The following is an 18,250-nucleotide window of genomic DNA, read 5'->3' as shown; positions in this document are numbered from 1 at the left end:
TCCAGGAACCCCAGTACCACCAAAAAAAAAAAAAAAAAAAGTAGTGTTGTGCCAGGTGTGGTAGCACATGCTTATAATCCATGCTCTTGGGAGGTTCGAAGCCAGTCTCAGCTAGCTTAAGAGACCCTGTTTTCAAATAAAATAGGTCTGGGAGTGTAGCCCGGAGGTAGAAGGCCCCTGGGTCCCATCCCCAGTACCACACACAAAAAAAAATGTAGGGTTGTACATGTTGGCGCACACCTGTAATCCTAGTAGGTGAGAGGCTGGGACAAGCATTACAGGTTTGAGAACAGCCTCAGCAATTTAGCAAGACTCTGAGCAACCTAGGAAGACCCTGTTTCAAAATAAAAAAGTATGTTGGGTATGTAGCTCTGAGGTAGAATTCCTCTGCCTTTAATCCCTATTACTACTAGGAAAAAAACACAAAATAAACAAAAATGTTACATTTAACTCTCAATTATTTTATCTTATTGACTTGTTTGGTGTTGGTTTACTTGACTATGTTACAATATTATAAGAATTCTGTTGCAATTTAATCTTGCTGCTTAAGCTATTATGATTGGTACTTGAGAGGCTGAGACAGGAGGATTGCCCGTTCATGGCCAACCTCAGCTGCTTTGTGAGGCTCTCTGCAACTTAATGAGACCCTATTTAAGAAAAATAAAAAAAAAATCTAGGGAGTGTATCTCAGAGGTAGAATGCCCATGGGTTCAATCCCACCCCACACACAAAGATATTATGACTGCTTTTGAAAGGCACTTTTTTTTTTTTGTTGTACTGCGCAACTCCAGTACAACATGTACTGGAGTTCCTGGAAACCCTTCTGCTTCCGGGCTACACTCCCAGACTTAATTTTTTATATTTTTATTTGGAAACAGGGTCTCTTACGCCAGCGCGACTGGCTTCAAACCTGCGAGATCCTCCTGTCTCCGCCTCCCAAGCATGGGGATTACAAGCGTGCGCCACCACGCCCGGCTGAAAGGCACTTTTGAAAGTCGTTGTAGAGAATACCTCACATACTGACATTCAGCTAGCTGAGCATTTCTCTCCTGTGTTTCTAATGATAGGTTGCTTGACTAAAAAACAATGACAACATGTAGAATAATAACCTATGCAAAGAAAAGCATCTATGTTATATTTATTAGCCTCACACAGTGATTACTGCTAACAAAGGAAGGAGTTGAAAATGTTTATTTTCCATTTGCAGTGACCTGTAGTCAAGTATGTTACCTCTTGTTTTTAGCTAAAAAGGCTTCTGGAATGTTATCCTTCTTCAGAGGGACAGCTGGCAAAAGCCCCGATCTCTCTTCCCAGAAGAGGGAGACCCTCCGTGGAGCAGATAGTGCTTACTACCAGGTTGGGCAGACAGGCAAGGAGGGGACAGAGAATCAAGGCAGTGAGCCTCCAGGTATGTTAAGTAGAACACATGTGCTTATTCAAAATTTATTTTATTTTCTTATATATCTTATAGCCTTAAGTATATAATTGTAAGTAATAAACCTAGGGCCTTTTCTCTCTTCTCATTCCACGGTAAAGTAGAAAAAGCATGACATTTGGAGCGTCTTATTGGTTTCAGATTTTTGTTGTTATTTACTTTGTGGTAGAATCAGAAGTTCTTAGTTTCCATATCTCTAATGGAGCAATAAGTCTTGAAAGCAAACAGTCTTTCAAGGTTTACTGAGGGCTAAGTGATATCATACACTTAAAGTTCTACATTGTAATTCATAACATACTACCAATGTTTTCATTCCAATAACCTCAACCCCTAGATGTTTTCTTCCAGGTCCTATAAGGTTGTGCCTATTTATGTCCACCTATATTTTGATATTTTAAAAATATCTACCTGATTCATTTTGGATATTTGGCAGATTAATTTAGACCAGTATTTAGTAGATTATATTGATCTATTTTTGCTAATAAAGTTTTACTGGAACACAAGCACATCTGTTCATTTACTCTTGCCTGGTGGCTTCACCTTATATTGGCAAGCTGAGTAGTTGCAATGAATAAATTGTTTTCTCTGTGACCCTTTAGAGAAGTCATTTGGTGATTCTTTGGTTAGATCTTGAAATACTATTTAAAATATAGCACTGCTCTAATAAATTTTGATTAATAATTAAGATATCTGTGTGCTATTGTGTAGGCCACTATTGGGCTTTAGGTGCTTGTAGTGTGATCTTTGGAAAGTCTTCATGCTTCGGAAAGTGATTTTGAAATGTGAAGCTTAGAGGACCATCTGTTTGTCTTGATATTAAGATGCATTCCAAATATATAGTACATGGAATGAATCTGGCAATAGGTTTGCCAGAAAGATCAGTCAAAAAAAAAAAACAACCCTCTGAATTATACTCTAATATATGGGAAAGTGTTATTCTACTACACATACTGGGAAAACTAGTCATAAACTGATAAAGCAGCCATGGAAAGTCTTATTGTAAGAGCTGAGTTTGCTATCACAGAAATCACTTAAATACAAGAAAAATTGTTCAACCTGAATTCTAAACTTTTAACTTAAATATTAAAATTTTAAAAATAACACATTTTATTGTAATTATTTACACAGTATAGTCATGCAATGCTTGCTTTATAATAAGTTTACTAAGACCTTTTTAAATTTACTAATTTTTGTTAATTAAAAAAAGACAAAATGGATTGATAGTATTTAAAACTTTGCCTTAACTAATTATCTAAACCCTTTAGATGAGGGAGATGGAGGAGATTCACAAAAGAAACAGTTCACAAATCCTCATGTGGAACTTCGTGAGTATTAAAATAATTATATGTCTTGGGCCAGGGACTATAATTGAGGAAACTCTATTAGAGACTTCTAGCTTTACTCTAGTTAAATTCTCTGGTTTTTTTTTTTTTTAATCACAAAGTATTCTGTTTTTTGAAATGAATATTAAGTTTGTGCTGATGTGAGAATTAATTATAATTTAGTTGTAAAATATACATTACTTAATTTATAAAGAAAATTAATTTCCTATTTTTATAATGAAAATTATAATGCAATTCATAAGTTTATAAGTTATACTTTTATTTAATTTCTAATATTTAGACTATTGTATAATCGAGAGATTGGCAGGCATTTAGGATTATGTATATGGGTCCAGAAATTTATTATACAGAATAATCTACAGTAAAGTTTAAAGGATTGCTATAAAAGTACAATGATGAAAGTATAGTAACTAGTGTAAAACTAGAATTGGGTCTTATTTTGTTTGATTTTTTTGTAAATATATGAGTGGTCATAAGATTTTTAATCTCCCCTGAAGAGCAGGTTATCAGAATCGTGGTAAACAGGAATCTAGACTTACACGAGTGAAGTTATCATGGAGGAACCTATCTGGTTGCATTTGGTGGTGAGGGATGGAGGAAAAGATATTTGATGATTCACGTGAGCTTTTTTCTTTTAATTTCTGTCTATAGAATTTTCTGATGCTAATGCCAAATTTTACTGCCGGCTATACTACGCGGGAGAGTTTCATAAGATGCGTGAAGTGATCCTGGGCAGCAGTGAAGAAGATTTCATTCGTTCCCTTTCCCACTCATCACCCTGGCAAGCTCGGGGAGGCAAATCAGGAGCTGCCTTCTATGCAACCGAAGGTAAAGTTTTTAGCCATTTACTTTTGAGTAGTCTGTGTCTTTCCCGCTGAGATAACTTATGAATCACTTGTACTGAGATACTATGGTATTGTCTATTGATGAAAAAGTTTTCTGATTGTCTTTTTAAAAGGATGTAGTAAAGTACTTAAAAGAAGATACATATATATGTTTGCATTGATCAAATCATTACTAAATTCTCTCGGGTTCTGAGTTCTCCAAATGTAAAAACCTGAGAGCTTCTAGAAAACTCAGGGGGTACCTAACTGATGAAAGGCAAAAATAGAAATAATTTTTTCTGAAAACAGCCAGGTGTGGTAACGCATGCTTGTGAACTCAGCACTTTGGAGGCTGAGACAATAATATCACAAGTTTGTGGCCAGCCTCAGCTACTTAGGCCCTCTGCAACTTAGACTCTTTCAAAATAAAGAATAAAACATAGGGCTAGGAGTGTAGCTCAGAGGTAGAATGCTCCTGAGTTCAATCCCCAGTTCTGCAAAAAAAAAAAAAAAAAAGAAAGAAAGAAAGAAAAAGAAAAAAATATTTAATCATAAAATAGATGAAATTTTAATCTATTAAGCTAATAGAATATTATGACATTTTGTGTTTCATAATCTTTAACTGCTGAAAACAAAATTATTTTAAGAAAATGCAGCAGAAGATTTGTTTGATAAGATTTTTCATAACCATGACTTAGTGATCATTCGCAAAGGAGTTTATAAAATTTTGGTAGTTGTAAAATTAGATCATCTATTAATGAATTTAGATGTGGTAATATCAAAGTAGAAGGCTCTTGACTTATAAATCCTCAGGATGCTTTTCTATTCTTCAGTTACTTGAAAATTGTGTTCTGATAAATTTTCACAATGACATCAGAAAATATTCCTTAAAACTGAAACAAGCAGATGATTCGGGATGTTTGGAATGATTTTTTATTAAAATGACAGTATATATGACAGTTCATATTGTGACTGAATAAACACATGAAACATCTGTTTTTTAGATGACAGATTCATTTTGAAGCAAATGCCTCGTCTGGAAGTCCAGTCTTTCCTTGATTTTGCACCACACTACTTCAATTATATTACAAATGCTGTTCAACAAAAGGTAGAAATTCCAAATCTTCGTCAATAATCAGAGTTTGTTGGGCTTTCTTCTATCCTGAGAATCAGTCCTAATGGCAGTGATCCTTATGGAAAGATATGAACAGAATATGGCTGGATCTCTGTTACTCTTTTGAGATCTTATGGCATGCAGAGCTTTCTATCGTTTTTCTATCTTTGCCAGGGAAGAACCAAGTTACTTTTAATTAGTATGTATATGAAAGTCAACTTAAAATATTAAGACTGATGAAATTAACTTCGTGTTTAGTAATTTGTAATTTTGCTGAGATAGAAATTTGAAACATGGTGAGAAATGAAGGAATGCCTTCTTTACCTGGAAAAAGAGGAAGCCAGTTTTTTGCCCACTTGTCATTGAGCAATGACTTCCCTTTCTTTACCCTTTTATAAAATATTAAAAGTTACATAGATTGTGGGGTTAAGTTTATTACATCTTATTAAGGAAAATTAAATACCAAAATGAAGTTCTTAAGTCTGAACAACTGTGAAGGATTGTCCTTTGGAGAATGCTAAGGATCTAGTATTTCATTCGCATTGCTACTACACTTCTGATATTCAGGGGTTTAACTTTCTTTCAAGGTCCTTCAGCTGGTTATATCAATAGTAAATCATGCTTTATTAATACATAGATGATCCACATAATATGAACTTTTGTATTAAATTACAAATAATGCATTTTGATAAGAGTTTACTTTGATCTTTTCTTGATTAGAGACCCACTGCCTTGGCCAAAATTCTTGGAGTTTATAGAATTGGCTATAAGAACTCTCAGAAGAACTTTTGTATTAAATTACAAATAATGCATTTTGATAAGAGTTTACTTTGATCTTTTCTTGATTAGAGACCCACTGCCTTGGCCAAAATTCTTGGAGTTTATAGAATTGGCTATAAGAACTCTCAGAACAACACTGAGAAGAAGTTAGATCTTCTTGTCATGGAAAATCTTTTCTATGGAAGAAAGATGGCACAGGTGAGGAAATTAGCCTATGTGAAGCATTTAGCTACTGGAACTCTTTGTACTTCGGATTCTTGAATGTAATGCATCTGAGTAACATCTTATTTTGTACCAGATATTTGACTTTGTTTACTAGATCATACTTAAATTTTGACTTGTTGAAAGAATAAAGAAAACTTATTGTTATAAATTGGTTTTAATATTTAACATACACAGTATGTAGAATTATAAAATTGGTACAATAAGAAGGCAAATCTACTACTGACTCAGTTTTAAAAGTAAATTAGTTCAGGCCCAGAGAAGTTACATCACTCAGCTATTTTTAGATCTCAGGTTGATAGATTCTAGAGGAGTACTCTCTAAAGTGCTAGTTCTTGAACTATTTCCAGTCTGTGAACAGATGAGGAACTTGTGTCTGTGCCTCAGTGCACTGTTCTCTTCATGGAGAATGTCTTTGTGTGAGAAAAACATTAGCTGAAGTATATAGTGTGCTGGATGATCTCACTGGTGTGCATTCTGGCATGAACTCCTTCACATCACTGTTAGCCAGGAACCGCTGACCAGCATCAGGCTGTGGAATACACTCCAAGTAGAACTGTTGTAGCACTCACGTTCACTGACCTTTGAGTGCTGTGCTACTTGTCCAGTTTTTCCTAAAATTATGTTCTTTTTTCCTTCATTGCCATAAGTAATTGGGAAGTTTCGATATAAAAACTCTTAAGTTTTCTGTGACTGTTTGCATCTTTTTTTAATGTTACTTTGATTCAGCAATCTATTTGTAAGTTACTTGTTAATGTATCTTAAAGTTGATTACATTGATCAGAGTATTTCTGAAATGTTTCAGTATTTCAGTATTGAAGTTTTATATGATAAAATAATATCACCATATATTTTATGTGTTATATAATTATTTTACCATGTATTTATTTAATGACAAGTTATAAAAGTTAGGATTAAATTTTAAAAATTAAAAAGTTATGTAATGGTAGTGACTACAAACATTCTCTGTGCCTTTTTAAATTTAATTACAATAATTGACCACCATAGCAACTCACACATAAATGATGGAGAATTTTCTTTCTGCTAGGTGTTTGATTTGAAGGGTTCACTTAGGAATCGAAATGTAAAAACTGACACTGGGAAAGAGAGTTGTGATGTGGTCCTACTGGATGAAAACCTCCTAAAGATGGTTCGAGACAACCCTCTGTATATTCGTTCTCATTCCAAAGCTGTGCTGAGAACCTCCATCCACAGTGACTCCCATTTCCTTTCTAGCCACCTCATTATAGATTATTCTTTACTGGTTGGGCGAGATGATACTAGCAATGAGCTGGTAGTTGGAATTATAGGTAAGCCAATACATATAACTTACTTATTTTTGTTTATTGTTGAAACTAGGGTAAATATTTTTAATTTTCATTGACCCTGGTCTAGTAAATGCTTATTAAATATTTCGCAATAAACTTTAATTTGTTAATTTAAAAATAATGATTTTTTATCCTGGTTCCATTCATTTTTCTCATATCCATTTTCATTATCCTTATTGAAAAACATGTAAAATCAAAAAGTATTTTACAAGTGAAGCCTTGTGTCATTGTTGTATTAAGAAATTAATGTGGGGAAACCTGTAGACCATTACCTGACCTTTTGTCAGCACTCAATAAATACTAAGTATCATAGAAGTAGTAGTAGATAGTGTTATTATCTTTTTCTTATATTCATAAGCATAGCTTTGCTGCTAATTTCACCTGCCTATTCCTATCCCTAGATTATATTCGAACATTTACATGGGACAAAAAGCTTGAGATGGTTGTGAAGTCAACAGGAATTTTAGGAGGACAAGGTGAGCAGATTTTTTTTTTATCTTGTTAAACTATTCTCATGTATTCCCAGGAGTGCTCTACCTCAGAGCCACACACTCAGCCCTTTTAATTCCAAAAGAGTCTCAGTAAATTATTGAGGGCTCCTCTTGAACCTCTGATCCTCCTGTCTTGGCCTCTCAAGTACTAGGGTTATAGAAGTGTGCCATCACACCTGACTTCCTTATCAATTAAAAATTTTAAAATGGGTACTTACTTTTTCTTAATTCTAAAAAACACAGGGTTATCTTTGATTTCATTTCCAGAATGACAAGTAATAAGGGGAATTGTGTAGGTAGGGTTAATAAATAATGGGTTTAAATTGGTGTTAAAATACCAGACATTCTCAAAATAAGAAGTTAAAAAAGAAGAAGCCATAGATTGCAAAGAAAAGGTTTTTTTGTTACTTGATATTTTCTTAAGTTATCTAAGCATGGCTAGCTTCATTTGTGCCTTTTAGACCCTCAAATGATCTCTAGTAAGAGCTTATCTTTTATCAGCTCTTTTCCAGGAAGGGCCCTGTCTGATGTCAGGTGGGACAGTTGATAACCCCACCTCCTCACCTAGACCACAGTGGTGTATGTGCCCTTTTATTTTTTATTTTGATGAAGATCATATTTAAAATGGCATCCATTCAGGCAGTGCTTGGTGCCCTTTCTCCCCTGATTTCCCTTTCCGCCCTCCCAACAATGAGTATCCTGGTTGATCATGGTACATTCATACTTTTACACATACTTGAATGTTGCTCCTCCATTAATCAACCTCGGCCTTCTTTCTCTCCTACCCTTCCATTGTAGCTTTGCTGAGGTTTCCCCTCCATTATCTGGAGTCCCTGTGGTATTCATAATACTCCCTATTTGGGTATATTATAGAAAACCTATGTCCCTTCTCTTTCTGTGCTTGGCTGATCTCACTTAATATAATGTTCTCCAGGTCTTTCCATCTTCTTGCAAATGACATGATTTTGTTCTTCTTTATTGCAAACAAAATTCCATTGTGTGTATTTCCCATAATTTTGCAGTCCATTCATCTGTTGATGGAGACCTACGTTGGTTTCATATTTTGGCTGTTATGAATTGTGCTGCTCTGCATATGTTACTGGAGTTCTCTGATTTCAACCCCTTTGGAAAAATACCCACCCAAGAGTAGTATAGCTGTATCATATGTGGATCCATTCCCAGTTTTCTAAGGAATCTCCATACCAATCTCCATAGTGGCTGAACTAGTTTGCACTCCCACCAACAGTGTAAAAGAGTTTTCTTTCCCCACATCCTCGCCAGCATTTGTTATTTGACTTCTTTGTGCCTGCCACTCTGGTTAGGGTTAGATGAAATCTCAGTGTAGTTTTGATTGGCATCTCCCTGTGGCTAATTGAAGTTGAATATTTTTTCATGTATCTATTGGCCATTTGTATCAATTCAGTTGCCCATTTCTAGATTGGGTTACTTATTTTGTTAGCACAGAGTCAAAGATCAATTGACTATAGGTGTGTGGGTTTTGTATCTTCTCTTCTGTTTCATTGCTCTGTTTGCCTATTGTTGTGCCAACAAGGGCTACTATTTTTACTACTATTGTTCTGTAGTATAATTCGAAGTCAGGGATTGTGATGTCTCCTCATGGTTCTTATTGCTGAGAATTGCTTTGGTTATTCTGAGTCTTTTCTCTCTCCATATAAAATTCATGACTGGTTTTTCTAGGTCTTTGAAGAATGTTGTTGGTATTTTGGTAGGAATTGCATTGAATCTGTAGATAACTTTTGGCAGAATGGTCATTTTGATGATATTTATTCTGCCTATCCATGAGCAAGGGAGATCTTTCCATCTTCCAAGGTCGTCTTCAATTTCTTTCCTTAATGTTTTATAGTTTTCATTGTAGAGGTCTTTTACATCTTTGGTTAGGTTTACTTCTAGATATTTTATTGGTTTTGAGGTTATAGTGAATGGATTTTTTTTCTTTCTTTCACTGTTGATTTATTGTTGGTATATAGAAAAGCAACTGATTTCTTTAGGTTGATTTTGCATCCTTCAGCTTAGCTGAATTGGTTAATCAGCTCCAGTAGTCTTTTGGTTGAGTTCTTTGGGTTTTCTAGATAAAGAAACATATCATCTGCAAACAAGGATAGTTTTAATTCCTCTTTTCCTATTTGAATTCTTTTGATAGCCTTCTCTTGTCTTATTTCTACGGCAAGAGTCATGAGGACTATATTGAAAAGGAGTGGTGATAGTGGGCATCCTTGTCTTGTTCCTGATTTTAGAGGAAATTCTTGCAGTTTTCCCCATTCAATATGATGTTGGCTTTGGGTTTATTGTATATTGCTTAATGATGTTGAAATAAGTTTCTTCTATTCCAATTTTCTGTAGTGTTTTTAACATGAATGGGTGTTGGATTTTGTGAAATGCTTTTTCAGCATCTATTGACATGATCATGTGGCTTTTGTTCTCAGTTCTATTTATGTGGTGAATAACATGTATTGATTTGCATATGTTGAACCAGCCTTGCTTTTCTGGGATGAAACCAACTTGGCCGTGGTGTACAATTCTATTGATATGGTTTTGAATGTATATAGCTGGTATTTTGTTTAGAATTTTTGCATCTATGTTTATCAAGTGTATTGGTCTGTAGTTTTCTTTTCTTGAGGTATCTTTGTTTGGTTTTGGTATTAATGCGATACTGGCCTTGTGAAAGGAGTTTGGGTGAATTCCAACTCTTTTGATTTCCCGGAACAAGTTGTGAAGTATTGGGATTAGTTTTTCACTGAAGGTTTTGTAGAATTCAGCAGGAAACCCATAAAGGCCTGGGCTTTTCTTTGATGGCAGAATTTTTATTGTTGTTTCTATTTCTTTGCTTGCTGTTGGTTGGTATAGGCTTGCTGTGCCCTCTTGGTTCAATTTAAGTAGGTTATGTGTGCTTTGAAATCTATTGATTTCTTCCATGTTTTTCAGTTTTTGGAGTATAAATTTTCAAAATAGTTTCTGATAATCCTTTGAATTTCCACACTGTCTGTGGTGATGTCTTTTTTTTTCATTTCTGATTTTAATAATTTGAATTGATTATCTCTCTTGGTTAGGTTGGCCAGGGGTTTGTCAATCTTATTAATCATTTCAAAAAACCAGTTTTTTGTTTTGTTGATTTACATTTTTTTCTCTATTTCATTCATTTCTGCTCTGATTTTAATAATTTCCTGCCTTCTGCTGGCTTTGGGATTAGACTGTTGCAGTTTTTCTAGGTCCTTGAGATGTATCATTAGTTTGTTTACTTGGCAACTCCCTTATGTGGGTACTCAATGCTATAAACTTTCCTCTTAACACTGCCTTCAAAGTATCCTTTAAATTTTGGTAAGTTTTGTCTCTATTTTCATTTAATTCCAGGAATATCCTTATTTCTTCTCTTATTTCTAATCTTACCCACTCATCATTCAATAGTGTATTATTTAATCTCCATTTATTTAGTTTCGTTTGGTCTTCCTTGTTGTTGATTTCTACTTTCATTCCATTGTGGTCTGAAAAGATACAAGGAATTATATTACATCTTTTAAATTTGCTGGTGCTTGCTTTGTGGCCCAGGGTGTGATCTATTTTGGAGAAGGTTCAATGGGCTGCTGAGAAGAATGTGTATTCTGCTGTTCCTGGTTGAAGTATTCTGTATATGTCTATTAGGTCCATTTGGTTTATAGTTTTCTTTAGTTCTGAAGATTCTTTACTCATCTTTTGCCCTGAGGATCCATCTAATGGCCAGAGAGGTATGTTGAAGTCTCCCAATATTATTGTATTTGGGTCTATTTGAGATCTGATGTCCTGAAGGGTTTGCTTTACAAATGTTGGTACACCCACATTTGGGGCATAAACATTTACTATTATTATATCTTTTTGGTGAATTGTTCCATTTAATAAAAAGGAAGTGCCCTCCTTTGTCTTTTCTGATGTGTTTTAGCTTAAAGTCAATTTTGTTGGATATTATTGTTGCTACTCCTGGCTGTTTTTGGTCTCCATTAGCATGATATATCTTTTTCCATTCTTTTACTTTCAATCTATGAATGTCTTTGGCTGTAAGGTGAGTTTCTTGCAAATAGCATATATTTGCATTATGTTTTTTAATCTATATTGACAGTCTATGTCTTTTAATTGATGAGTTAAATCCTTTGACATTCACAGTTATTATTGAAATATGATTTTTGTTTCCTGTAATTTTGTGTTCTGTCTTCTGTTTGATATAATGTTATTTCTTCTTTACTTAGTTGCCTCACTGATCAACTTTATCCCTTCTCTGTCTCTGAAATTTGCTTCGTTTTTCTTCTTTGTGGTTTATTTCTTTAAGTATTTTCTGTGGTTGGCCTTGTATTCATGAATTTTTTGAGATTCTGCTTATCTTGAAATACTTCTGTTTCTCCATTAATTTTGAATAATAACTTTGCTGGATATAGCAGTTTCAGTTGGAAGTTGTTTTCTTCCAGGGTCTGGATTACATCATACCAGTCTGTCCTGGCATTCATGACTTGGGTTGTAAAGTTTGGGGTGATTTTTATTGTTTTGCCTCTGTATGTCACCCGTTTTTTATTCTCACTTTTTTTTTTAAGAGTTTTTCCTTAGCCTCTATATTGGTCATTTTGATTATTACATGGTGTGGGAAAGGCCTTCTTTGATCTTAACGGTGTTCTGTATGTCTCCTGAACTTGTATGTCCAAGTCTCTTTCCATGTTTGAAAACTTCTCTGAAATTATTTCCCTGAAGAGATTACAAATACCCTTGGTCTGTACCTCTTTTCCTTATTTAATGCATTTTATCCATAAGTTAGGCCGTTTCATGTTGTCCCATAGTTGTTGGATGTTTACGTTTTGTTTCTGTAATGACTTCTATATGCTGTTGACTGTGCTTTTGGTTTTGAATGACCTGTCTTCTAACAATGATATTCTATTTTCTATTTCATCTAATCTTTCCAAATTTCCTTCTATTGCTGTCTTCATTTCATTTATTGACTCTCATTTCATTCTTGATCTTTTTCTGATTCTTTCTTAATGTCTCCATTTCCATTTTTATTTCCTGTACGCTTGCCATGAGGCCTTTTATCATATTGAAGATCATGATTTGGTGTTCTCCTTCTTTCTTGTAGGTGAGTATTTGTGATTTCTCTTATTTCCTCACTGTTCCTAGTTCACTTATTTTCAGTGTTCTCAGGCTTGTTTTTCCGATGTCTTGGCATCTTTTCTTTTGTGTGTTATTCTGTGAGTTTTCTGTCTGATCCAATCTTAATAGTAGGAATGTAAAGGTTTCAGCAGATAAGCAGTGCTTTTTGCAATAGTGAGGGTTGGGTAATTGGGGAGGAGCTGGGGTGATGGTTACAGGAGTTGGGTAAAGTAGAGGGTATGATTAGGTTGAGTAAGAATTTAAGTACAAAAAGGTAGAATCTGCTTGAGAATGTGAGTGTTAGATAGTAGGACTCTTGTCATTAGTAGAATATTTAGGTATGGAGATATGAAATAGCTCGAATATAAAATAAGGAGATACAATAAGGGAAAAAAGTTTTGAGAGAAGATAGACTAGAGTAAGGAAGTTTGTACTAGGAATAGGGAAAGAAGCAAATAAACATGAATAAAATGACAGAACAAGTTATAAAAACTAACAATTATAAACCAAAGACAAAAAATAACAACCAAAGGAAAAAAAGGAGTAAAAAGGACAAAAATAAAATTAAAAAATGATCCCGTAAGAAAAAAAAGATCTAGTGACAATGTGAAAAAAATAAAACAAAACAAACAAAACAAAACAAAAAAGGGGGCAGTCCTGCTAATTTACATATATAGGGGCAGGGGCCCATATAATATCTGTATGTCTGTTCACTGTAGTAGACTGCTTTTGAACCCATTCTATGAGTGTTTCCGCCCCTCTCTTGCCTCTGACAGCTTTTTGTTTAGATGTCAGGGTGTTACACCAGTGGAGGGCCTCCAGTGTAGTTTTGCAGTGGTCCCCTGTGACCTTGTGCAGGTATCGTGCCTTGAAGCACCTTTCCTTTGTCTCTGGAAGTTCTAACTGGACTACCACTGGGATGGGTCAACCTAGTCTTAACCCGCTGGGGTCCTGTGGCTGTTCTGGTGGTCTTCTGTCTCTGCTGAGTACCGACGAACTCAAGCAATTACCTGGCTGTCCTGCTTCCATGTCTCTGGAGGGCATGACGAGCTGCTGTGGGTACCACCTTTTGTGAACGCATGGGCTTTTGGATCTTTTTCTATGTCCCTGAAGTGTAGTGCTGGCCACTTAAGATGTTGGTGCTCTGGCCCTCCTTTCTGCACTTCAAGTTCTTGGATTATTTTGTGGGGGTTTCTTGGGCTTCAGTGCTGAAGTCGTCAGTGCTGGACGGAGCACTCGTGGTTTGGACCAGCAGGCCTATGTAGCGCTGGTGGCCATACCAGGTCAGTCATGCGCTAGGGCTCTTTGCAGTGGATCTCGCAGTTCATAGTACTAAATTCCTTCCATTGTGGATCCTGCTTTTGTTTTGGTTCTTGAGTATTATTTTTTTTTTGTCAAGACATTGCCTTCTCGGTAGTTTGACTTTATTTGTTCCAGCTACTGAGATGTGCTGTGTCCCACAGTCACCATTTTAAATTTCCATGTATGTGTCTTTATGGCAGTTTATATGAAAAAGCATAGTTGAAGTTAGTTGTCCAGTCAGATATACATATAACAGCTTTTTTTCCTTTCTCTCATAATTTTAGGTAAAATGCCAACTGTGGTCTCTCCAGAGTTGTATAGGACTAGGTTTTGTGAAGCAATGGACAAGTATTTTCTGATGGTACCAGACCACTGGACAGGATTGGATTTGAATTGCTGAAGTCAACCACCTATTTCAAAATGGACTATAAAGAAAAAGGAGCAAGAACAAGGGACCAAAAATAAGCAACATATTTTATTTCATCATGTTTCATACTATGTGCAAAAAGCCTTTTAGTTCTGTGGCACTTTAGGATTGCCCATAACTGAAGGGTAAAAAAACTCCATGGATTTGCACTTTTGCATTTTGATACCAAGGAATTAGCAGACTGTAGATTAGAGGGTTTCATGAATATTTTCTTACTTGGGCTAAAATACAGATCAATTTTAAAGGGCTATGGCTAGAGATGAGCAGATAGGGCGAAGAACTGAGTTGTCATACTTGCTAACTTAATTGTTTGGAGAAGAAAACTGTGTCATAGATTGCAACTATCCTGGCATCCCAGTCGATGCATTCTTGACAGCGTTTGTAGAGCTGATGAATTTTTTTTGTTTTATATGTAATAATTTAATGGTACCTATTATCAGGATTTGTGAAATTTTTAGAAAAATTCTGATTTATTTCATTAGTTGCCAGTTAAGCAGGTTAGCATTTATTGTTTTATTGAATATTTTTACTTAAATTGGAAATCTTGCCATGTTCAGTGTTTTTCTTATTTTTAAGTGTAACTTATTTTAAAATTCCCCTTTCTCTGTAACAGGAGACTACAACTCTTAAGTTGAATCTTTTAAGAGCATTTTTTAAGCCTGTGAAAAAATTTTAGTTAGTATGTAAACTGCACTTATCTGTATATGTTCATATTCTAGATTTCCCCCCATTTTCAGGAAAACAGTAATCATTAGTAAATTAGTCTATTACTGAATCCCTACAGGAAGAATTATTCATCAAGAATTCATTTAAACTTAAAAAATAATTTGGACCCACTCCAAGAAATGGGGTGAGAACACCTCATTGTACAGGAATAAAATGTCCCTCAATATAACCAGCAATTTATGTGGCATGTATTCCTATTTTCTACACACTGATCATTCTGTTACTGAGACATGCTAAGAGATAAAGTTATCTGAAGATAGTTATTCTTAGTAAGGAACTTCATGTTTAATAGGCAACAATTTTGTTTTAAAAAATGATTAGACCCAGAATAGCCACATCTGTTCTCAGCAATTAGAAGTACTGACTTTGAAGATTCTGTAGCTCCAAAATATTTCCTGTTGGCTTCTTTCTATAAGAAGGACAATTTGGGGACTTCCTATGGTAGCAAATTAGTTTTCTCACACACACACACACACACACACACACACACACACACACAGCTATATTATTTTGTTGCAGATAAGCACATGTAATAGGAGCACTTTGGAAAGCTTCCTTTTAAGAATGAAAGCTTTGGTTTGGAATTCGGTGCTTATTAAAAAGATGAGTAAGCCTGAGGTGGTAGCACACACCTATAGTCTAAGACTTGGGAAGCTAAGACAGGAGGATTGCAGATTCAACACCCTCAGCAATTTAGTGAAACCCTCAGCAACTTAGCAAGACCCTGTTTCAGAATAAAAAAAATAGGGCTAGGGGTGTAGCTCAGAGGTAGAATGCTTCTGGGTTCCATTCCCAGAACAAAAAAATAGTTAATTTCGAACTGGAATCAAGTTGACTGAGAGCGTATGACTGAGATAATGCTTAGCCTTCCCCAAACATATACATGTGCCTTTTGAAAATACACAAAATACTGATTATTTTAATTTTGATATCAAAACTAGTAAAGGAGTTGTACAGAGGTAAAAGATGTGTGGAAAATTATTAACTTTTTATGTATCCAGGAACAAAGGACTTTTATGGCTTACCTGAGAAGCCAGCAATTTTGTCTCTATTCATTTTTGGGGGGGTCAGGACACGTGTAATTATGTATCCTGTCCATTTCCTATAGTTTTAGACAGTGAGCCCCGTAGCTGTAATCAGGCTGTTTTTAGTTTTCATACCACTCACCGTTGAAATGCTGCATGGGAATAGCCCTTGACAATAATGTGGCATGTTGACTTTTCTTTACCTTCCCGCGGTAAGTTTGTGTTTAAACATTCTGAAGCAAGAGTTGCTGCTTTGCAAGAGCAAATCTGTCCTTCTAAAATTAATGTCTCGGCTGGGTTAGTGAAGGGGAACACATGATTGAACCTTTTGTTTTGAATGGTACAACTGTGTGCCTGGCCCCTCGCTGCTACTGTGTAGGCCACTACTATATGGCTTGGAGACCGTGCTACTCAGTGTCAGCACTGAAGGACTGCTTTCTTCTCTCGAATTCCCATTCAACTCCTAGACAATATTAATGCTGAAACATTAGAAATGAGGAAGAAATCTTAATCCTTTGTGAGAATAAAATATGAATCCTGAAAATAATTGATAGCAGCACAAGAAAACTATGTCAATGTGTTGCTTTGTATAAATATTTATAAATGTGAAGCTTTTGGGTATCAAAACTTATTTGAAAATGGAAAGGATTTACCTTTTTTTCCCTTATATTAGCCTAAGGAAAATAAGGGGAATAAGCTATAGCAAGTCCTTTTGCAGTCTGTTAAGTATTTTAAATTTGTAGATATTCAAGATTTCCTAGAAAATGTCTTAATAATTTTTTTCTGTGTTTTTAGCAGTAAGTGGTTTTCTAGTTTTGGCATTTGTTGGGTGTTATAATAGTAGGGTCATATTGGCATCAGCTTTTGTGATGGCTTTGTGGCTGTCAGCTTCTTGGCATTTTACCCATTAGCAATGGGCTTGAATGCAACTGCCAAGGAAAGTAATCTACCTGTAGAAAGTTGGCTTAGCTTGAAGAGTGAACGAGCCTGGTGGTGAAACAGATCAGGCTGTTCAGTATCCCTGCAATGTTAATATACTGACTTCTACAGTATTAAAACCATTTAGTGCAATGCCTTTTTTTCCCTTTTTGTAACACAGGTGCAGTGTATAACAGAAAAATAAAAATTACAATCATGAGCAGTTTTGATAACACTGCTGTGTCAGTTTTGTAAATAAAATGTACATTATGTCTTTTGAGGAGTTGAATTTTAAACTAGAGAATAACATTGTAAATCATTGTAGCCTCTTAATTTAATATGGAAAACTCATTTAACAATATTGAAAGTACTTAATGTATTATAATGTATATATTTCTCTACTTTGTTCCAGCTGTTTTATATGATTGATATGTTATTTAACAGATAACGACCTTGACCTTTTAGCAACTTATACTGTAAATAAAGAAAACTTAAACTGGAATCTGTCTACTTGACTTGGCTTTGGGTCTGCCTGAGGACATGAACAGAGATAAAGGAAGTTAGATGCTGGAGCCCAGGCCCTGCCTGCTAGCATCGCCTCCGTTCATTTTCTCCCCCTGCCTTTTCCGTTTGAAGAGTTTAACGAACCTGCAGCTTATTTTGAGCAATAATGGGCATGGCTGTATCAATCTTCCCATTCTTCCTGTGTTTTAACTTTCCTTACAGGACACTAATGGAAGTCAAGCCCTTTTCTATGTGAGATTGGCTGAATCTGTGGGTGGGTAGGGCTCACTATACTCTTAAAGTTGTTCCTATGCGTATAGAGGCAGAAATCTCAGAGTACATGAAACTGGCTCTGTCAAGCACTCACAAACTTGGTCCTGAGGCCATGAGGCTCACCTCCTGCTGGGATTCATGGTGGCAGAGGTGAGGGTGGCTGGTTAGAGACCGCTCTGGCTGTGCCCCTCAAGTACTAGGAAGTGCAGGAAGATCTGGCAAGGGTAGGAGTTAATGCTTCAGGAAACAACAGGGTTTTTTAATGAATTTTTATTGTAGTCAAAAAATGCATAACATAATTTACCATCGTAGCCATTTTTAAGTATGTAATTCAGTACTCTTATGTTCATAGTGCCATGAAACATTTCCAGAACATTTTATCTTATAGAACTAAATATCTTCTTCCCACTCAATTCC

At 35.4% G+C, this 18,250-nt stretch overlaps 1 protein-coding gene across 1 annotated transcript in view; it reads left to right on the top strand.

Moving 5' to 3' along the window:
* PIKFYVE (phosphoinositide kinase, FYVE-type zinc finger containing) overlaps positions 1–14,360 on the top strand; it is a gene marked incomplete at both ends in the record, with an annotated part of 85,753 nt that extends 71,393 nt beyond the window's left edge. The window contains 8 exon segments of the mRNA XM_080689609.1: positions 1,244–1,408; positions 2,701–2,760; positions 3,430–3,606; positions 4,607–4,710; positions 5,566–5,694; positions 6,767–7,028; positions 7,448–7,522; positions 14,245–14,360. Coding sequence (XP_080545735.1) covers positions 1,244–1,408; positions 2,701–2,760; positions 3,430–3,606; positions 4,607–4,710; positions 5,566–5,694; positions 6,767–7,028; positions 7,448–7,522; positions 14,245–14,360 — 1,088 coding nt within the window.
* Between the last annotated feature and the right edge of the window lie 3,890 nt (positions 14,361–18,250).

The sequence above is a fragment of the Muscardinus avellanarius genome (genome assembly GCF_963383645.1).
Source record: "Muscardinus avellanarius genome assembly, chromosome: 2".
NCBI classification, from domain to species: domain Eukaryota; kingdom Metazoa; phylum Chordata; class Mammalia; order Rodentia; family Gliridae; genus Muscardinus; species Muscardinus avellanarius.
Note: the sequence above shows the minus strand (reverse complement) of the source record. Positions and strands in the feature narration are given on the sequence as shown.